The sequence below is a fragment of the Meleagris gallopavo genome, chromosome 17 (assembly GCF_905368555.1).
Source record: "Meleagris gallopavo chromosome 17, MGAL_WU_HG_1.1, whole genome shotgun sequence".
In the NCBI taxonomy this organism is placed as follows: domain Eukaryota; kingdom Metazoa; phylum Chordata; class Aves; order Galliformes; family Phasianidae; genus Meleagris; species Meleagris gallopavo.
The window spans coordinates 9737414-9761052 of NC_139420.1; the positions used below are offsets into that span (position 1 = coordinate 9737414).

Sequence of the window (23639 nt, forward strand, 5' to 3'; positions counted from 1 at the left end):
TGTTGAAGCATATTTTCGAACACGAAGCTTCTCAGAGGACTTGACTTTGTGATATGCTCAGCACTTTCACACCTACGAGGATTCCAGCATTTATGAACTCGTGATTTGGGTTCTTAACATGTTTTGGATTCTATGGTAGCTTCTGCAACTTTGCAACTGAGAAGAGGCAGTGTATGAATTCAAAATGCCAAGCCAAGATTTTTACGAACTAAGACTATCTTCAGGGGAATAAACTTTTTACTTGGGAAGATGGTGATAGGACAAGGGGGGATGGCTTTAATTTCAAGGAGGGGAAGTTTGGATTGGATGTCAAGGGGAAGCTCTTCACAGATAGAGTGGTGAGGTGCTGGAACAGCTGCCCAGAGAAGCTGTGGGCATCCATCCATGGAGGTGTTCAAGACCCTCAAGATGGGATGGAGCCCTGGGCAGCCTGGTCTAATGCCAGATCTGGAGGTTGGTGGTCCTGCTTACGGCAGTGGGGTTGGAAATTGATGATCTTTGGGGTCCCTTCCAACCCAAGCCATTCTAAGATTAACACTGTACCTTAATCCACATGCAAGTATAGATATAAAGACACTTTTGGTGAGCAAGAGGTTAATGAACTTAGAACAAAATAGTGTGCATTGTATATGCACTGTGTTCTCCCTCTTTCTTAGGCCTAATTTTTTTGTTTTCTAAGCTAGGAAAAACAAAATTTAACTTTACAGCCTTTCCTCAAAACACCATGTACGCAGATTTGATGCAAATAAGTCAGAATACACTAAATCAAGACCTGGAAGCAAACGATGCCTTCAAATATACCTTTGTGCTTCAGAAGGTCTTGGAATCAGGACACTGGTATAAACGGGAGCATAAGACCGTAAGGTGATCTTTTTTTTCTTCTTCCCTGATTTTTTTGGGTGGCTGCCTTCTATTGGAGAGGAACTGTCAGAAAGAATGAAGATGGAAGTTAAAAAAAGGGAGTATATAAAAGGAAGACTATTTAATGATTAAATAGAGAGAAAATCAGAAGAAGGTGGTAATAGGGCTGAACTAGCCAATAAATCCACACCACAAATTCTGCATGCAGTTCTTATTATTCTCAGTGCTGTGGTTACAATGGACAAAAACAAGGCAAACTCTCACCATATCTCCCCTTCAGATAATCATTTCTAAGTACCTACAAAACCTCTCTCAGTTCACCCTAACCTTCCATCTTCCAAGCTTCCTCCTTTTTTTAACAGTGCAACAAGCACTTTTTGGTCCATAATTGTTAAGTTCACGTGTGCTCACTGAGATTTTTAAGCATTTTCTCTTCAAGTTCATAGTAACAAGCAGTAATATTCCAGCTCAGTGACAGAAATGGAGATTGTCTCATTTTAAAACCACTGACTCTGGACTACAAGAAACCCTCTGAATCAACTTACATGTTCATTTCTTCATCTGACACCTCTACCTCAGAAGAGTATGTGCATGGCTGGAAGTCAGTTCTCCATCTCGCCACCTGAGACTTTTGTGCTTTCAATGCTTTCCTCTGCTCCAGTGATTCTTGGTGAAGGATATGAAAATATTCTCCACCCTGCTTCACAATACTTATATGATGCCTGCAAAGAAATCTCGTTTTATAATGTGTACTGAAGACACCAACTTAAATTTTAAGAAATTTTGCATTCTTTGCATTTACATTCTTCTGTAACCAAGAGTTCAACTCCAGTATTTCCTTTTGCAATATGATAACAAACGATAATTCCCCAATATGAACTGGGAGATCTTTCCATCACCTCTTCCAGCACTGTTGGATGTTGGAGTTTAATAACTGAACTCAACGCCGTGGTGTTCACTACTTGATTTAAAAACTCCCTACCTAATTCTGACTTATAGCAGCCAATTGACCACTGGGCCCCTATCCATCACATGCTGTAACAGGCCGTGTCCTGAAGCTACCAGGGAAGGTAACAGGTAGGGAATTACTTGAAAAGCAGGAAACAAGGAGGAAACCAAAATGCACACCTGTTAAATGACAGCAGAAGTAAAAATAAAAAAAGAAAAATAAAAAAAGAAAAGGGGAGCGAGGGAAGGGAAAGGCTTAAAGCATTAACTAATTATTAAAACATTACCTCTAACGTAGCAGATAATCCAACCCAGACAAGAGCGTGCTGTTCAGGCATAGGATCAGCTCTTTAAATTAGCATGGTGCTTACTTTCAAATTAGGTGTCATCAGGCTGCATTGATTCTTTCTCTATCTAGTCTTGTAAGATTGGCCTTGTTTCTTTTACTGAAATTAACAGCCCCCCTTTAACAACCAGAAATACGTTAAAGAACCTAGAGATCACAGAGAGTACAAATTTCAGCCACTGAGCTCAGAAGTTCTCAATTGGAATTGTTTGCTCCTCCTTGCTTTCTTTGATGAAAAACTATTGGCAGAGCTTAATGGTTAGAAGACTTGGTTTTGTCAGCCTTATTTTTAAGTCCAGCAACAATAAACAAAGTCCGAACAGCTTTCATGTTCAGGTAGATGATAACCCATCCGCTAGCTATTTCTATGCTAACCTTGGAAAAAAATGAAGTGAGAAAATAAGATGTCTCCGATAAGAAATACTGTGTGCTTTAAAAACATGAGGATTTCAGAGCTGTGTGTGACACGATTTTTTTCTTCCATAAAACCCTAGTATTTTGAGTAAAAGACATTTATTGGAATGGTAGAAAATAAAGCCACATTCCTGCTTTATGCACTTCTCCTGGAGTTCTCACTTACTCTCATTTCTCCCAACCATGAAGATACTGGTATGAAAAAGGTTTAGATAAGTATTCCCTCTTAAAGATCAAAACCATTGCTGTAGCTGCACACTATGACCATACAAATAGTGAACAATGAGGTTATCACATGAAATAGGACAACTGATAGAAACAGGTGGTTATAAACGAGAAAGATGTTTTTGTTTGCTTGTGGTGCAGTTGCTTCTTCTAATATTAATGGCCACAACCAGTCATATGAGAGAAAGATGTGTAAATGGCAATTGGTACAATAAAGTACAATTTTAAAAATATTATGGAGTATAATTAATATTGAGGGATTTAATATGTGTATGCAAAAAACAATGATCCTTCTCATATACCAATAGGAAAAGAAACATCCTGAGTCTGACTTCCCTGAAGTCTCAGGTATTACAACAGATAACTCTGCAATCTGCAAGACAAGAAATGAAATAAACAGAAGCATGGCATACAGAAGAGCTTTAACAAGAGGCAAACAGACAAAAATCCCTCATAATTCCATTGAATTATTTCAGGAATATTTATGAATTACCCCAAACATTCACTGACTCCATTCAGAGAAACTGTAAAATAAATCCAAGCTTAGAATATAGGAGACCAATATAGAACGAGGTGACCAATGTACTTTTCTGCACTATTGATTTATAGTACATTGCTAGAACAGGACATTAAATATTTCTACATTTGAATTCTGGTATCAGGATACCCTGTTCATACCATAATGTAATAAATCCAGCTGGGTTGCCTATTTGACAAGTAGGTGAGAATCATTCATTAAAATGCAAATGCAATCAGTGATGAACTTTTCAGTGTGTTTATTAAAATAAAGGAGCTTCAGTCAATTTTAGTCACAACACAGATTTTCAACTGTGTTTCAGACAAAAGAACTTTCTTTTCAAGTTAAGAACTTCGTTAGCAAAGTAGTTGCAGTCTACTCATTCTAGCTTAATTCTTCCTCTCTCTAACACCTAACGTTATGGTCACAGTGAACAAAAGCTGAGTTGTGAGCTTTAAGAACAATAACTATCCATCAAATAATTTAACTATACACAGATAATTCCTCTGATCATGGAAATTGCTAGTCATTGTTTCATAGCATTTACTTATCTTAATGGAAAAAGGCTTTCTAGCAATAAAGCTAATGAAAGAACATCATCTGCTCCAGACAACGTACAGCAGAAATTCAACCTTTTTCCACAGGCATAGAGCCAAATGTAAATTGAGATAAAAGAAAATACATTTGCACACAGAGTTGTTTTTACTTACAAAGGACAAAAAGAACAGCAGGAGACCAAACTCTGCGTTTGCTGCAGACTGTCAATGGTAATATCCATTTATACCAATGCAGAATCTGCTCCTTTCTCTTATCAGTGAATACTGGAGCTGTTGACCATTGCACTCAGTTCTTTAATGCCCTTACATTCAGTGTGATAACATACATACATACATATATATATATGTGCCCGTATGTCCATAAGTTAGTTACATTAAGATCGCTTCACACCTTTGGGATCCTGAGTGAGGTAGAAAGTCTCGCTGTAAATGAGAATTAGAGAGTTGTTCACTTAAAATATAATCAGTAAGTTATTAAAGAGTGCTTACATGACCCTCCTTAAATTACCAGCAGCCATGAGAGGTGAGCCTGAGAGAGCAAGTCCTGCTCTTGTGCTTCACATGACATTTGGGTTGTGTTCTGAAAGTTTAGCACATGGGAAAAAGAGCTTACAGGTACTCACAATTAATATGTAGATACTAATGTAAATGAATTAAGAATTTGGGTCAGGTAGTGTTTATAACCAAGCTAAAGAGATACAAATGTACGCATAAGGCAATGGAAAATCAGGAACAAAACAGTTACTACTCCTATTTAATGGCTGAGTAATCACACAAGAAGAGTCTAATAGGTAAATATTCACACTTCTGTTTTCCCTAAGTTCAGTTAATACCGGATTATAATGACATTAAGATCTTTAAATGCAGTTACCAACCCATAGAACCTCAGACATATGTTATCATTTACCATATTGAACCACTGAACGTTCTGGCAAGGAACTGAAGTGGCACCAGATCAACATCTGCCTTCAGCTGTTGAAGTCACACACACAATCTGGAATACCCACATTATTTTGGATGTAGATTCCCATTTTGTTCTCCTGAAGACGAGTACAATAGTCTGTGCTCAAATGGGTTCGTTTATAAACAAAACAAGCAAACATAAAAATCCTCCCAAAAAACCACGCACCAAAAAATAACAAAACCAAAGCAAGCCCTGTATGAAGGCAGCTCCCTCAGCCCGTCTTCGTAAGAAGACAGCAGATCTCCAGTAGCTCCATGTCTTTTTTGTGTTAGAGGCACCAGACCTGGATGCGATACTCTAGATGAGGCATCACAAGGGCAGAGTAGGGAGAAGATCAATCTTCTTGCCTTAGCACGCAAAGGTATTTACAGAACAATGACATTTTAATACTAAATAATGGAAAACTCATTTTAACTGTTAGCTTTGTTCAACCATTCAGTGACAACATGTCATTTTGTTCCACGATACATGGAATTAGGCTGTCATGTTTAGATAGTAAAATCTAATAAGCAACGAACTACTTGCACTTACAAAAATTCAAATACAAATATATTTTTGCACGAGAAGAAAGGAGATGGAGACTCAAATGAACAGTCTGGAAGGGCAGAATTGTTGATGGGAATAGCAGTCTTTCCAGTGATTGATGATAGGGATAATGATTCATACATCCGTACACATAAGTGGATGTCTTTGGCCATGACTGCTGTCTAATTAATGTGAGCCATCACTCACGTAAAAGAAAATTTTTGCTTCTGGAAATAAAATGCTACAAAGTGCCAGCAGTGACACTGCTAGAAACATGACAATTAGAGTGATTTTTGCCAACCAGGAAAAGGGCACAGAACACTGGTTTCCAAGCAACTGACATTATGAAGTATTAAGTACATTGGAAACTAATATTGGCAGATAAACATTTCACCTTCTCTGTTTCTGCCACCTGACTCTCTTTTTTGCTTTTTAACTCAGTGTTACCTCTCCTTCCCACTCTCACACACTCAGCTGGCTCACCTAGTAAACCATTTGCATTAAGGAATGCCAACTTAGCAGAATCTCCAAACGAAATCTTTTTCATCTCTCTGTACACATATATAGGATTGGTATAGATTCACAGGCAAGGATAGCAAAGGTCATAACCCACACTCCAAAATCAGCATTTGCCTTCCAAAATCTTCCCATAATAGCTACCACATCAATCAGAAAAGATGAGTGGCTTTATAATAAAAAATATCCAAAGACAGCTAGTTACAAAGATGCTCACAGGAAGACAAGTAACAGGAACAGCTCTCAGGATACGTCAGTCTAACTGTTGTTGCAGGCATAAAGAATGCATTAACAGAGCCTGGGCTTTCTATATAGAGACTGACTTTTAGAGATCTGCCTTCAGGAAACTTGAAGCACTGAAAAGAAACATCTAGTTTCTAATTTAAAGCCAGCCAATGGAATACTACTAAACTGCCAGCAGTCTGACATACAGTTTTATTCAACTAGCTCTACTAAAACAGAAGCAAGGGAACTAATTTTCTTCAAACCACCAAAAATGCACTGCATTACAAGGGCTTAACACAGCCCTTTTGGAAACAAAGGCTTGAGTGGCTCACGAAATGGCACGGACTCCTTCCCTTTGAGCGTGTAGCTCCAAGCTGTCAATTCCTAGGCATCACTGATGGAGGATGATCACAACTTGTCTCTGTCACATGGGAACCTGTGCTTAGATGACCATCACTGCACACATAGTTCTCATTTTTTATGTTGGCACAGATAGGGTCAATTTTCTTTTCTTTTCTTTTTTTTTTTTTTATAACCTTTGATGCTTCAGTTTTCCTTGCCAAAAGAGGATCAGTGTGTTCTGGCAAGGCAGTCACATCACTGCCATATACTTTGGTCAGCCTTGTTTGACTAAATCTAGAAAACATCTCAGCTTTTCAAAAAGTAGCTCTGTTTCTTGAGGAGTATTTATTTAACTTCATTAACTTCCTCTAAAACATAGCATGCATCTGCCTCCCAAACTGAAAGAGGACTTCAAGCTCACATAGGATCAGAAAAATCCCCCAAAGCATCTGTTTCTATCTTTCTATCCAATGACAAAAGTAGCCTTGAGGGAGCAGGCTTCTAACTCAGGAGCTCAGGTAATTGTCTCATGCTATGTGTAACAAATCCAAGCCCATGCACACAATCAAGCACTTAAGGTCTGTGCAAACCAAGCAGAACAATGACCTTCTAACAGGCTTTTCCATCACTGTGCACCTCAGTGCATATCCTCAGCCTTGCCAAAGAAAAGACCAAAGGTGTATTAATCAGCTCATGCAGTGGAGAGGAACGCAGGGACAGCAGTCTGGCAGCTCGCCCTGTTTGTAGAGCTTAGGCAAGGACAGACTTTCAAATCATCACCCCTCTTCTCATTTCTCTCTGTATCAATAACATTTGTATGTCTACCTCCATCTCTTCTGAGTGCCAATGAATACAAGTAGTGATGGCTAGGCACACCATGAATCAGAACTTAGCTGTGATAGAAACAAAAAAAAGCCACATTTGGCTCCTCAACGAAGACTGAGATGTTTTCCACATCGCTTTCATAATACATTCTGCTAGGTTCTGTTTCCAGTTTCTATCATCTTTCATACCTCTTTTTTACACACAGATAATGTTTTCAGCCAGCCTCATTTTAAAAAGCAGGCTTCTTTTTAAGCTCTGTTGTGCTGTTTTGGGTGTTGTTGTTTGTTGTTTGCTTTTTTGTGGTGTTTAATAACATGAGTATTTCCATGGTCTTGCTGGCCGAGCTAGCCCATAGAATTGATTTATGGCAACCTGCTTTTATAACATTAACTACAAACCTCCTGTGCTTTGGCAATCTTTGCTGTGTAAGCGTTCCTACATCTTGCTATGATTTATGGATGGTTATAAAGACTTCTGCTTTCTTGGTTTTCATGCAACGCATCCTCATGCAACTGTGTATTACATTATTTCTGGATCACACAGCTGTCGTTGCAACAAAGCAATAAAAAAAGGTATTTCCCTCAGAGCTGAATGTCATATCAAAGTTGCTGTGCTTCTCACTAAGACTAAGCAAACTCAAGAAGCAGCAGTGGGAGATTTCCTTCTGCAGAAATGAAACAACAATTCTTAGCACAAAGCTAAAGATATTTGATTGCCTAAGGAGAAATATGTTGCCTTTGCTGCCATGCTGTATTCCACCCACTGAATTCAACACTGGGAAACACTTAGTCAAGTCAGTCAGGGCTATTTTCAGCCTACATGTGAAACCTCCACTGGAAGAAAGATGCACTGACTCTCAGAAATTGGAGTTACAATTGTCTACAGATTCTCCAATTTTTATTATTATTATTTTTAATGCTACACAAACATAAGCAAATTCCTTCCCATAATTTAACATAAAACTCTACCTGAGAGTTGGCAGGTGCCTCCTCACAGTGATTTGGTGTTATCCAACAGCAGGAAAGCCCTGACAAAGCTTCCTGCTCAGGGCTAACGACTGATAGCAGTGAAAGATGACAAGTTTGAACAACCTCTGCATTCAGTAATCACCCTCTCATGTACTTACAGTGTATTACTGAGAGGAAGCACGACTTTGTAGTTATAAGTTTTATCTTCTCTTTAATTATATTTTTTAGCATATAAGGTAGCATATGAAAGCTTTAGGAATGCATTCAAGTCTCTTCCAGTAATGACTCTTGAAATATTTTTGAGATAATCTTAACATTTTTACTATCATGTCACATCACTGTGATCATTATTGCTAAAAACTCCCTCACAGTTTGCTCCATTATACTCTCTAATACAAACAAGCTGCAAGATCACAGGCACTACTTGCCATGAATACATATCAATTAACATCCAATTAAGACAACCGCTGGCTGTTCCTTTTCAATCATGAGGATAGGCAGCAAAACCCAAATCCACAAAGGTCATTTGCATCCCCTGACTCTCTGTAGTACATATTAGCATGCTGCTCTGCTAGCCCGACTGCTTTCACTGAAATGAAAAGTTGCTGTCCTAATGATTTACAACTCCAGTTTTCTTCTTTTGTGCATTTCCCACTCTGCTCCATCCCTTCAAAAGCTCCTTTTCTACATCCTGAATTTGTTACTGAGAAGCATTGCCATCACGCCCTTCGGTCCAAACATCAGTGCAGTAATTCTCACTTGAAATTATCTTTTCCTGCAATTTCCTATTACAGCATGTGGTTAAAAAGTCTGCTGATGTCAGTTCTTACTGTTCTGCAAATGTAGTCAAAGTAACACTGTATGAACGCTCAAGATGAATGTTTAGCACGTTTTAATTGCTAAAAGTCAAGGAGTTTCCAGTTTTAGACAACAGAATAATTAGAAAGAACAATAGTTAATGTAGACTTTTGATTTCCAGATACTAAGTCTGTTGGATATTATACTGCACACTGGGTCATTTGGCTACTGCATGCTTTAGGAAGCATCAGAGAATAAGAGTCAGTTTCCTTGACTTTTCTCAAGCAAATTTCTCCACAGCCATTATAGTTCATATAATATTTCACTTAAATCATATAAGTAGGAAATATGACTTAAATGCCAGTACATAATTATGTTAGATATGCTGCAGGATCACCACTGGGATGACAGTGTAATACCACATGCTCCTTATAGGAGGTGACAGGCAAACAGCATTGAAGCACACATTGAGACAACAGTGCTCTCTCTTTGCTTTTAGTTTTTCACTGCTCTACTCTGCTAGTAATAAACAGGCAATAAATTATATTAATCTCCCCATGCTGAATCTCTTCTCCTCATGATGGTAATCATGGATGACCTTCCAGTCCTCATCTCAACCCTTGAGCCTTTTTTTGTTATTTTCTGCCCCTGATCTTTCGAGAATCAGGAGTGTGAGAGCAGTGTGGTGGAGTTTAGTTAGCCATCAATGTGAAACCACCACGCCATGCAGTCAGTGTAAAAAGGAAATATAAATGGACTTGAACAGCAACACAAGACTAGGCCTTCTCTCTGTGTTCCACATATGTTTCAATGGTCATGGAAAACCAGAGAACAAGAATATTTCCACTCAAGCATTTTAAATTAAATGAAGCCAGTTTTGAATGCAACCATAATTAAGTTTATGGGACTAGAAGAATGTGAAAGAGTTGGAGATGCTTCAACAGGTACATATTTCTTATTTGTCAGCACAACAAATTCTGCTTGGGATACTAAAATGGAGTTGGGTTCTTCCCACCTTCAGCATCAGCAGTAAAAAGCCAAACTAGATGCTAAAGATCAATTGCCCAACATGCCTATCATCTGTGAGTGTGGTACTGATACAACTGATCAAGACATAAAAGGCAATTCTGAAGACAGTGTGCATAAAGGAATATAATTTTGCTCGTCCTTTTGGCTGTATTGGCTTATGGAGGTGAGAAGGGATAGAAGACCAAAAGTTGGGGATTTAATCTCTCATTAAAAGATAACATTAGAATCAAATTTACATTAAGATCAGATCTATTCACATCATTAAAAGTCTGCATTAGCATCATTTTGCAGATTACATTACCATTAAACATCCAGCAGAAGGTTAATCTGCATTTATGATTATGTCTTCAGTTAGAAGCAGGTTACACAAAACACTTCATATGTTGTAAGAAACAACTGCACTCACTCAAAGTGATGAGCTGGATCTCTTAACAAGATCTTTCCTTGGAGCTTCTGATTAATCAGGGCAGTTTGGGAAAAAAAAAAATAAATCAGAGAAGCAGAGACATCACTGAAGTCTGGAAGAACAACTCAAGCATTTTACTTACCTGAGACACCTGAGTTCCATTTATAATTGGAAAAAAAGTCATACTTCACTAAAATGGCTTATTCAACCTTCAAAATACGCACTGTTTATTATTTTGTTTATGGCTTATTACCTTTTGGCACATTGATCAAGTGGATTAACAGCATAAGTGTAAAACAAAATAACCAGAGTTACGTAAGGATGGAAGGGAAGAATCATAGAATTGCTTAGGTTGGAAAAGACCTTAAAGATCAAGTCCAATTGCAACTGAACCATACTACCCTACCACTAACAACCCTCTGCTGAATGTGGAATTTAACGTTATCACGAGTAACTAGTGCAGAATTTAGAAATTGCTCTGATATAAAAATTGGAGATATTTAACAACACTACATTGTGACAACTAATAATGTAGTACATCATTACAGTAGTTCATGCAAAGAAGCTTTTTTGACATAGCTTCCTCAACTTTTCTAAATCTGCACTCTCAGTCAAACAGTGCAAGAACCTAATTCATCATCAATATAACATGCTGATTCAACACCACACATTCTCAATTGGAAAACATGCTTACATTTAACCTATGAAATTACTAAGTTTTTATGTACATGTTTATCTTCTTGCTGCTTGCTTTAATTCAACTATTTTTATCTAGTGAGTGTTCTTCAAAGGCTTCAAGTCTACAGAGCTTGTAAACTCTCATGTAATCTGTACCCTGTTGGGGCTGGCAGCAGTAAGTCATCAATTTTATTTGCAGGAGGCTGTAACTAAACCTTGCCAGATGTAAATCTTTTTGTATTCCTGCTTGCTGTTTCAGCTGCAAGCGATTCTTGTTTCTCAACGCTCGCATCATGGAAGCTAGATAGTTCCAAGAAAATTTAGTAAGCCTAGAGTCCCCTACTGCAAGGCCTATTATACAGCTCTGCGATTATTCAAGCTAATACTGAGCAAATACAATGAACAGAATGTGTGATTGAAACAGAACAGCACGTAGAAGTTGCAGCCTCATCAATACAAGTAGTGACTGCAGTAACAAAGCTGAAATATGGGCATCAATAAGAGCTGAGCACGTGTAAAAGAACGAGATGGTAGAATGGTAAAGCCTATGACCAACAGACCTCGTTTTGTTATTTTTTTTCCCCCTTTCTTTCTTTTTAAATGAGTCTGCAAGAAATGCTCTGTTGTGGCAGTGGAAGATACCATTCTCTGTAGTGGCAATGGAAGATACCTTCTAGGAAAAGCAAGCACATCCAGCCACCTTCTGTGATCAACCCCCTAAAATTAATGATGGTTGCAGTCCACCCTCAGCTGGCTGCATGGCATACAGAAACCCAGATCTGTGTCTGATTAAAACCTTCCCATTAGGTAAGGAACTCAAACATGGATTCCCTCTAAGTCGTGATTTTCCTCCATCTCAAGTTGGAATACTCCATACAAATCTGTGCACAAATTCTGTTACAGTGGTAGATACTCTCACTATAGTTTTCCATCCTATAGTGGACATTATACATCCCAACCTTTCCTGTGGATTACCAGATCTTAGCACAGTGCCATTTCACACAGAGGACTGCAAATAGGTAACGAGCACCTTAATAACACCAAAACAGTGCAGTACTGATGGAGCTAGCAGCCGTTCTTCATGCAGCACTCAGAACGTCTTGAGCGTACATAAAGACTATAAAGGAGAAATTACAAGCCATCTTTTCTAAGCAATTAATACAGCTGATGATTTTGCTGATCAGTCAGCTGCTGCCACCACAGAACCAACAACTTCTTTGGCTTGAACTGACCCATTTCTGCGTGCTCAGGATTTCCTTACCTCAAGCGAGCTAGAGTTTTACTAAGAGTCTTCAGCTCCTTCCCTGTTTCACTAGAGGAGGTGAGCCTTTTCACTGATTCCAGCGGATCAGACTGAAAGTGATCAAGTTGAGAATTAACATTAAGATATTAAAAAGAGCTTAGCACAGAGAAGGTACAGACTCACAGTTCAGCTTTAATCACGGTTTTCTGAGATAACCATCACCGGGGAGAGTATTATGAGATTTCATGAGTATGTAAACAAACCTTACATGATATGGCTCTACAAGCCCAGATGTATCATAGAATGGTCTGGTTTGGAAGGGACCTCAAGGATCACCAACCTCCAACCCCCCTGCCACACGCAGGGCCACCAACCTCCACATTTAATACCAGCCCAGGCTGCCCAGGTCTCCATCCAACCTGGCCTTGAACACCTCCAGGAACGGGGCACTCACAGCCTCTCTGGGCAGCTGTTCCAGCACCTCACCACACTCTTGGGCATAAAAGTGCTTCAACAGCTTTTGGTCACTGGATGACTTCGGGTTTGACAGAAGTCTTATGAGCAGCTAAAAGCCTGAGAGGTTTATGAAACCAAAACTGGAAGAAGAGACTCTTCAAATACCTAGGCTAAGGGAACGACTGCTGTGATTCTTATGCATCAAACTACAAAAAGCACACACAAGAGAGAAATCTTCTACAAGTTCTAGTCCAGAAAAATGTTCAGACACAAAACAAGTTATTGACAAAAAAAAAAGGCAAGGAAAAAAAAGCAAAAAAGCAATAGAAAGAGCTTCACAGATATAGCTCTCTTTTTGGAGCACAGAGTGTAATGTATCCATTCTTTTCATTCTAACATTTTTATTTAATTTTTTAGGAGTGTACAAACCAGGTTCGTGATTTTACACAGGGGTATTGAAATCATCTCTTTAGGGCACTGTTCAAAATGCCTGCAACATTTCTTCCTCTGAACAACTATGCATCCAAATTTATGGGAGATGAAAGCTTGCATTTGCTGTGGAACTGCCTCTGCCTTAGAAGTACCCTTGGGACTTCCAGAGAACAGCTGCATCAGTTTCATAGAATTATGATCACATGCTGTGCACATACAGTGTTTTTGCATGTGTTAATGAAGCTAATAAAACTTGCAGCTGAGGCAGAGTTCAGTGTGCAAAAAGTGCATGGCTGAACTGCCATTCATTGAGAAGAGTAACAGCAGTGGGCACAGACTGAAGTGCCCATTCATTTCCAGTAAAGGAAAGTCCTACAGCCTCAGGCTTTTGAGATATAAGTATATGCAATATTGGCCAATGTACAACAAAAATTACAATGTTCTGTTTAAAAAATCATTTTGAATGCATTAGTCATTCTGTGCTAAGCTGTTACATTGTTTAAGGTTGGTCTTCTATGATGAATGGAGTGACACTGCTAAACTGAATTTTCTGAGCATTCTTTTTTACCAAATTAAAATATAAACTTGTCTCACTCATCAGCAATAGTTTCATGAAATAAAACCTATGATACGTCAGCAGAAAGGCTGGTTCTTATGTATAGCAGAGCTTATAAACAGCAACCACAGCAACCACATGTATATACTCAAAGCATGATGCTTGTATGTTGGCTTCTTTAATTCCATGCTGAATCAAAGCTTCATCAGAAATGAAACTGCATACTCTAACCTTTGGATTGACAGAGCTCTCATTAGCAGTAACCTCAGCCACTTCTCTCTGCAGTCTTTCCTGCACGTCTTTCTTCACAGGTTCCTAAAAATGAACAAAAACGTGTAGTCTTATGTATAACTGCAAGTTAGACATAGAGAAGCAGATCACCATTTTAAAAAACAAGTGGTGTAAGCAACTTTTCCTACAGAGATGCAAACTAAATAAAAAATTAAGGCAAGTCTGATGCAGAAACACTTAAAACATCACTAACTCTGGCACTCAAACAGATTCTCATGTGAAGCACCTGCAGAAAAAATTACCGTGCAAAATGAATCCATGCTTTCTAAATTACTTCACTTGAATGTTGTTTTTTTTAAAAAAAAAAAAAACCCTCTTCTCATGGAAGGCTATTATCTACCATGTCTAACATAAAAAGAAAATCCAATTTCCAAAACAGGAATAAGAAATTACTTACCTGTAATTGCTCTTCCCTGAAGATACACGCTGTGATGGATCGGTATTCGTGGGTCTGTGCTTTCACTCACCATGAAGGCACAGACTCATGAAAAGCCCTGAAGTCAAACAATCTCATTCTCAGTTCTCCTTCAACCAGCACTTTATTCAAGTGGAAGGAAGATATATTTCCTCCTATTGAAATCATACGTATATATACACACACACACACACACACACACATTTATATGTAGATTAATAAAAAACTTCAGATCATTCAGCAGTCTATGGTACTTGGGCTAAGAGAGTATGAAAATAGTAATTCCTTCCTGCAGTAATTTCAGATCAAAGAGCTCATTTATTGATCCCAAGCAAAGCAGAAGGCCCTGGGAAGCTGCATCCATATAGCTAGGGCAGAGCCGATGTGGAACAAAGACTGAAAGACACAGTGCAGCAAATGTGGAGCTGCAAAGCCTTGAAATATCTGGATGTTTTAAAAATTCTTAAAAGCAAATCATTTTGCTTGTTAGAATCTTGATTCTAGAAGGCACAAAATGTTTTCCAAATCTATGTTCCAATGTAACGTGTCAACAGAATGAAAGCAGAAAGGAGCAGAGTTCTTCACTCACTAGAAAGCTGTGCACACCAGAGTTCCAATGTAATGGCTGAGGGCAGACAGCGAGCAAATAGCAGAATAAAACATAAGCAGAAATGATGCTAAGAGCAAAGCAGCTGGAACGGAAAAAAAGATTTTCTGCAGTGTGTACAGATGAACTAATGAAGTGTCAAAGATGAGTGTGTGAAGGCTCTGCTCTTTCACGTGGCAGGGGAGCAATGGAACAAGGTGGGTCAGCAGCAGGGACAGATGGCAAGCCAACAATGCTTGGGAGTACATGTCTCACTTGTAGAGGAATAGCAATGTACTTGAGCTGCTTCGGTGTCTGAAGAAAACTCATTCACACAGTGTGTGAGAACAGAATCATTTTAACTTCTGAGCAGGCTCCTGCATCTCACCCATAGGAAATGCAGAACTTCCAGCCTGCTTTGCTCCTGACTCTTTTCCCCAGCAGAAACAGCAATATGTTGACCATGGCCAGCTGGTGATCCCTTGACTGATGTGATTCAATCAACTAAGACATCTCAGAATAACTTACTACTTGAGGAGAGAAAGAGCGTTGGAATGCAGCCCTACAGTTTCAATTGCTTGTAAGTACCAGTATGCTGAGGAGCACGAGGAGAAAAAATTTCCCAATATGACTCTCCCAGAGGTTTCTGGGCGTGCTGAAAGAATAAATTTGTGACCAAAACTCTACAAGGTGCAACATCACCCTGCATCATACCTCTGGTCAGCCACCCCAGCCAGTTCAAGAGGAAAGGCAAAGAAAAGAGCTGCGAATCCACCTCTCCTTGGCATAGTTCTCAGGGAAGAAGGGAAGGGAGGTAGCACATATGTCACCCCATCCTCTCAGGTAGTGGTAATGAGATTCAATCAGCCTTATCACAGAAAACAGAAGGGAATTGCTTCTTTTTCTACAACATTATCTTTCATTACAACGCCGTGTATTGAAAAGGTGCAATCTGAGCTTAACACAGTAACAGTCCATAATGATGGAATGGTGTAATTCCTTCTTTTTAATTTGCAGTGCAGATATAAAAAAAACAAACTGAGGAAAAAAACATGTTGGTAAGTCTAATTTGTTAAACTCAACAATATATTATAATGACAATCTGAAGAATCTTTGTGCAGAAGCAATAAATGGGCTGGGGTGGTTTTTTTTTAATTATTTTTTTTTTCTCATAGTGTTTCCAAATTTAGGTGAACTATGAGAAGTCTCCTTACTTGCTTTTAAGCCACCAAAATGCCTGTTTCACTCATCATTTCCTGCTTTCATTATAGCGAAGTAACAAAATGATGTACAACTCCATATGCAAGAAAACAACCATTTAAATAATAATAATAAAAAAATCACTGCAAGATAATATATGAAAAACGGTCCAAAGAAAGACTGAGGAAATTAATCCAAAAGGTTTTTTTGCTAAAATGATGGAGGTGGTTTTTCTTGAGCTCACACCCAGCAGCCCTAGGTAAAAGTCAGCTGCAGGAGTAGCGCAGTAGGTGGAGCTCGATGCCGCCTGGTTGGAGGCAAGTCCTCCCATTGCTATCACGGTTGGCTGGAGGCACACCAAAAGCTCTGCTGTTCTTGCATACCAGCTTATGCAGTGCTTTGCATGTCGTCTCCATCTTTAGAAAGAAAACTGAAGGCTCAGAGTATTTTTGGAGGAACAAATCCTTTTGAATAGCTCGTTTCAATCACAAACGACCGCCTCCAGACATGCTAGATTTTATCCTAGCAGTTCCCAGGTACATCTACTTTCTCTTCTAAGTAATTATGAAGAGCAAAAATCGTTCAGCTCTGACACATCACATTCTTTTATTAAGCACATCTTGCATTTCACACACTTTATCTTTGCAAATGTCATTCCAAGTTTCCAGTTTTTTTCTTCAAAACCTACTGTGGAAATAGCGGAGAATCACAGAATAGCTTGAGTTGGAAGGGACCTCAAGGATCACTGAGCTCCAAGCCTCCTGCCACATGCAGGGCCACCAACCTCCAGATCTGGCATTAGACCAGGCTGCCAGGGCTCCATCCAACCTGGCCTTGAACACCTCCAGAAATGAGGCATCCACAGCCTCTCCAGGCAGCTGTTCCAGCACCTCACCACTCTTTTGGTAAAGAGCTTCCCCCTGATACCCAACCTAAATCTTCCCTCTTTCAACTTAAAACCATTTCCCCTCGTCCTGCCGTTATCTACCCTTGTAAAGAGTTGGCTCCCCTCCTGTTTGTAGGCTCCCTTTAGGTACAGGAAGGCTGCAGTGAGCATGCTGCATGCGTCATCTAAAGGAGGGGAGCTGCGGTATGCTAAGCTTGACTTTATGTTGTACATTTTCAACTTAGAACCTGTTATATTGGCAATTCCTGAAGCCTTTTTCATTTTGGTCAACTTGTTTGGTTTCTATGTTACTGGTACAAACCAGTAACCCCTGTTTCACTCTTCTTCCTAATATCATTTAACATTGTTTCTAATATCACTATAGCATTATGATTACATCTGCAAGATGTGAATGTGTTTCGATGAAGGTAAATCAGCACAGCCCTCCCACAAGCTACCTGTTTGGTCATCCAGATACAAGACCAACCTGATGAAATATATTTGTCATTTTACAACAGCATTTAGAAGGCTCTTGTTAAGCAATACACAGAGAGAGGACTATTGCTCTTCTGCAGGTAGCATTCTAAATGCTGATTTTTGTAGGCAGTATTCTAGCCAAGTACTCAAGGTATTTTAAATTTTTTCCCTATTTCTTCTTACACTGCTGCTGCTGAACACTGACCCTTCTTGCTCTTTCACTGGAATGAGGGAACAGATACCGGGTCCAAAAGAGAATTTTAAATTAAACACAAGGGACTCGTAGGCAAAGGACTTCACTAACAACATCCTGCAGAAAACTAAGATTGCTTTAAAGAGGAATGTCATTTTAGTGCTTCGACTTAAACTATACCACTGCAAGATGCAAATATGCATCAGCCTCAAAGACGAGACACCTGATTCGTTAAGGTTCTGCTTTACCACATCAATAATGCAAGGCACTCCGTAGATGAGAATCTCTGCAGCCAATGGGAACGTCTGCTAAGAGCTACTGCAGCAGCTTGCTTTCCTTGGTCTCTGGTCAGAAACGGGCCTGATATCAACAGGGAGTGATACTCATTCCACTGTTCTACCATCGGTGGTTTTAATGAGGGATGGAACTCCAGTCCTGTCAGCTCCCATTCTGCGCTCTAGCGAACGCATTACTGTCAATAAAGACACATCAGAAAAATGGAAGGAGGCAGCTGAGAAGCGAGAGAGAGGTTATCTACTAGTAAAGGCATAAGAACGAAATTTAGAATAAGCAGGCTCAATTTCACATCTGTCAGAAAATTCTTCTGACATCCTAAATAAAACATGTACCACCTTATCCCAGCTGGCAGGCCTTAACCCATCCCCACTTCTTTCCGACTACAATAGATTTTGGTACAAGAATCTCAGCTCACGATGCCTCTATTCCTTATATCTGAAATGCCACAAATAACACAACTCACTTCTTAACTTTTTTAAGTATTCAGAAAGAATACATAATGACAGACTGCTGTTTACCTAGCAAAACCAGCTCACATAGCTGGATATTTATCCCAATTTGGCTCAGCTTGTCACATTCTCCAGGCAAATCCTCTTTTTATTTTCTTTTCTCCAAAGAATGTTCGTAGAATGGCTATGGAAGGGACCGCAAAGGATCATCATATTTACTGAATTCTGATAAGTGTGATAAATGTTGTAAAATAATTGGATCTAATTAGTCTCAACTGTAACTCTATTTGCTCTACAGTTACTTTGAATATTATATGACCTACCATCTTTTTTTTTTTTTTTTTTTCCCCCCTCCATAAAATCTTTTCATTGCAAGACGATCTGAAAAATGCATGGCCTAAATATTCTGCATTGCATTCTTACAAGTCAGGGCAAGCAAACATGCAAAAAAAAAAAAAAAACACAAAATAGATTGCTTCTACGACATCTCTCCTTATTCCTCACATTTCTATCAGTCACTTGGTCTCTGGGCAATGCACCAGCACATTCAGTTGATGCAGCTCTCCCACAGCCTTCCACTCACTGATGATGGAAATTATCCTTGGCCTTGCTAATGCTTTCTAGATGTCTCCCTTTACTGATCTCCTATTAGTCTAACACAGGGTTTCTTATTGGAATGCTATGCTAAAAAAGCATGAAAGTTCATGAACCAAGGCAGGAGCGTGTAACACAATTAACAGATCGATATCTTCCACAGCACAGAGTCACTATTCAATCAAAAAGCAGCAAACAAACAAACAAAAAAGAACACACTATTCTGCTTTATTTCATAACGAGAACAAAGTCAATTTGAGGAGGAGTTGAGGAAAGACGCAGCTGGAGAGCAGAGTTACCAGCCTCAGGAAATTCGGGGAAATGTAATTGAGAACAAATTATCTCTTTAATTACTTTTGACCAAATCAATACAAGCCACGGAATAAAAGGCATGATGACTGCCACCTGGTAGAGGACAAAGAACACAAGAAATTGGAAATAACCACAAAATTGAAATACAGACATGTTAGTAAAACAATCGGAGCACTTCCCTCTTACAAGGGAAAAAGAGAAGGTTAGGGATATTAGTTCAATAAATAAGAAGTGCATGCAAGAATTAAAGATTGTTTCTGGCCAATGCTTTCTGTTCTCAGCTGTGAGGACTGCTAACACTTCACTGTGTCACTTGAATTTCAAATTGTCCAGCTACCACTCCAGGATTAGAAAAAGCACAACCACTCTGTTTCCTTCTGAACTTCCATGTTTGTCCCCATGCTTGCTTTCATTTACCAAACATCAACGAAGGAATTAGATGCTATTTAATTTTGTTTAGGCACAGCACTTATTCCCGTAAGTATATTAATAAAACAGAGCCATATCTACCTCTCCTTTGGCTTCAGTCCCACAGATCAGCAGCTATAATCACACCCAGAGGTCACAAATGTGTAGCTAAGCATGACTGGCTCTGCACATGATGGATGGGCCATTCTTCTGGGTAGGCAGAGATGGAGGGGCTACAGGGGCTACACTGGCATCCAATAGCTGTGAAGACTCCAAAACATATTTGTAATACTCGCATGGTCTCCATTACTACATCAGCTCAGCAGTTTTCCACCTGTAAGATATTAATCCTCACAACGTTCTTGTCAGCATGTGGAATTAAACGCTGCATGTATGAAGGGTGAAGATACAGCAAGACAAGTGACTTGTGCCTTCAATTCCCTGTGCTTTCTGCGCATCTCATAGAATCATAGAATGGCTTGGGTTAGAAGGGACCTCAAGGATCATCAAGCTCCAAATCCCCTGCCACAGGCAGGATCACCAACCTCTGTATATTCTAAAGACATTTGTGACCAGGGGCATCTCTGAAGCCAACAGCTCACACTTTAACTTGATGTGGAAGTCACAGTCCTGCAGGCTGACTGAATCTTCCACCATTTATCTCTGTCTGGATATCCCCCATTCTCCTCAACCAGCTATTAAATTAATATCCCACTGTTCATCCCGTGGATGCTGAACACCGAAGTTAAGTGCAATTCTTGTACACTGTTGGCACCTTGCCCTCTTCCCATTTCTCTGTGCTGTCTGCAACTCCTCAGGCACTGTAAAACCTTCAGTTCCAAACAGTTCCTTCAGGCTCCATAACGGAGCCACTTGAACTCAGCACGAGATGAAATTCTGTCATTTAATAGCACCTAAATTTAATAGCACCAAGGAAGTAGGATCATGGCAGTCTCTAGAGATAAGCACTAGTTTTTCTAGGTCACTTATCTACTCCTTTCTCATAGATCTTCATAGTCAGGGGTTGCTCCAGCCAGCAATAGCAATGGACTGCAAAACACTAAACCAGACGTGCAACCAGAACGAGCACAAACAGAGGCCTTACAAACAAACAAGAAGGTAAAGGCAGCTTAGGAAGATGGAGATGGTTCAATAGTTTTTAAATTGGAAAATGTCCTTCTGAGACACACCATTTCTTCTTCCTCTCCTGCCCAAATTACACCATCAAATCACGTGCAGACAAAGTCCTTCACACAAGGGATAAAACACCATTCCACTTTGCCAACGTAGACCACATGGAATTATGTACACATTGGACAGAAGAGGCAGGATAGTGCTGAAACATATGAAGATTTGGGCCTTTTTCTTTTCAAAAGCCACTTGATAACATTTTTTAAAAAAGATGCAGATGCTTAGCCTCATCAAGAAAGAGAATATTCTAATGCACAAATTACTGCAGGAGATTCTCTCCTCTCAGACACAGACAGGTTAATCAGAATCTCTAAGCAGACCAACAAATACAAATTTGGTCTGATGTTGCTCTGCATGCAGAGATATACAATCTCAGAATATAACCTTCCATATGGAGCAGCCAGACAATGAGAATGATATAGTACAAATGTTATGGAGGTTATCGATCACTTTAATTTTGAAAGACAAACCATAATTTGAAAAGAAAAAAAAAAACTTCTCTATTTATTTTGCACACTGTCTAATCTTTTGGATATTCCAAATCATATTTTGAAAAACTCAGATGATTGAGTTTGTGTAATGAGAAATTTAATGACCTGTAAAATGAACAGAGTGCATCTGCCAGCCCTAAAAGAGTCGTCATCTCACCACATGCACAACGTGATATGGGACTGACAGTTCCAGTCTATTTTCACCAAACACCCACTCCTGTTACTTCCCTAAAACAAATAAGCATTTTTAGATGCAAACTGGAGACTATGATTATTAAAACGCTTCATGTAAATCAAGAAACATGCAATGGTTGCTATATACATGGATGTTCTACCTAGATACATTGAAATGTACAAGCAAAAAGATAAATTCTGAACTACTGTATAACTTTCCCAAAGCATATTTTTGTCAAAGGGTCCAGATCCTTGTTGGAATAAAGAACCTGACTGAATTACTGTTTTACAGTGATAAATACAGTCCATATTGCAACGGAATGAGCTTGTTGGCTGGCACCAAATTCATGCATGACAAATGTGAGACAGATGTCAAGAAGAGAATCTTCTTGGCTAGGCTTTATGCAAGATTAGACAGAGGACTCGTTAGTTCCAACACAAAGCCCAAAATATCATTGATAACCTATGGTAAGGTCCCAGTGAACAGCTCTGCGTGGATTTTAGGTGAGGGTGGTGAGACATTGCGACAGGTTGCACAGTGAGGTTGTGGATGCCACCTCCCTGGAAGCACTCAAGGCTGGATGAGGCTGTGAACAACCTGGTCAGTGGGAGGTGTCCCAGCCTATAGCAGGGGGTGGAACTGGATGATCTTAAAGGTCCCTTCCAACCCAAACCATTCTGTGATTCTATGATAACATACTCAACAAAGATCCCCTCTTTTAATTACTTGTGTGATTTATACTGAAACACAAGCACGCATACACACCTCATCAGATAGAGTTAACTAGCATTCTTTCATTCAATTGACCAGGTTATCTGCAAATAAAGCTCTACACTATCATACCTGTGACTTAAAAAAAAAAGAAGGAAAGACCACAATTTAGGAACTACTCTACAGTTGTGGTAAAATAAATGCATCCCAAATTGCTCATATTTGATACAAATAAGGGAATAAGCCACAGCTAACCCACCCAAACTTGACTTTCCAGAGGGCAGCTATTTTCAGAGGCATTTTGCAGTAGCCATGCCAGCTGCACACACAGACTGCTTTACATCTGTGGCCCATTCTCCTCAAGCATTGTCTTTGTTTGGATTTCCTGTTTTGTATTCCATTAGTTTTAAGGCTGTATGTCATGCTGCCATTAAATCACTGTTTTCAGGCCACAGTGTCTTCTAGCTGACCTCAGAGCAAAGCAGTGCAAAGACTTCAATTTATACAATTTGCCAGCACAACCAAAAGGTGCTGGAAGATCTTGCTCTACAGCCTGTATGTACGTAGCTAACTCCTCCTGACTTACCAATTACTGCCACGCACACATTCAGACCTCAAACATCTCATGGAGGTAACATGAGTTAACACTTTTCATGGGAACAGTTGAAAATGAAACACCTGAAGGGGAAAAGAAAAAATCACACAGTATTTTTCTTTGTTTAAAAAAGAAGGATTGGAATACTTCTGATGAGCTAAATGGAACAGCAAGGTGGCTATTTAGAAAAGGATATTTTTCCTCCCAATCTGTTCTTTACTCCATATTCACTAAAAGCTGAAGTAAGATCACTGACAGCAAGAGGGATTTCTGAATGCCACACTGCAAAGCTGAATGAATTTAGTACTTCCAAGCTCTTATAAAAACAAACAGAAAATCTCAGAAAAATAAAAATCAAGCTGTGATTTGATGGATCTGGATAAGGATCATTAAGATCCAGCCAGGGGTTTAATTTCTCATTTTTCATGGATTAACAGCATCGTCCGTAGCTCAGGCTGCTGCACAAGCTCTCAATACGGCGACAAGAAACACACCTAAACAGTCCCCAAAAACACAACAGTGCCTCTGATGGGAGCT

The 23639-nt window shown here is 39.4% G+C and overlaps 1 protein-coding gene across 3 annotated transcripts in view; it reads right to left on the minus strand.

Annotated features, from left to right (window-relative positions):
- The window catches only part of CCDC60 (coiled-coil domain containing 60), a 42100-nt gene that overhangs the window by 10200 nt on the left and 8261 nt on the right, over nt 1–23639 (minus strand). For all 3 annotated transcript variants that reach the window (XM_085238272.1, XM_085238271.1, XM_085238273.1), the window contains exons 2-5: nt 14063–14146; nt 12406–12497; nt 1407–1583; nt 802–924 (exon numbers count right to left, since the gene is read on the minus strand). In XM_085238272.1, the coding sequence (XP_085094398.1) occupies nt 802–924; nt 1407–1583; nt 12406–12497; nt 14063–14146 (476 nt within the window). The remainder of the gene's footprint in view (nt 1–801; nt 925–1406; nt 1584–12405; nt 12498–14062; nt 14147–23639) is intronic.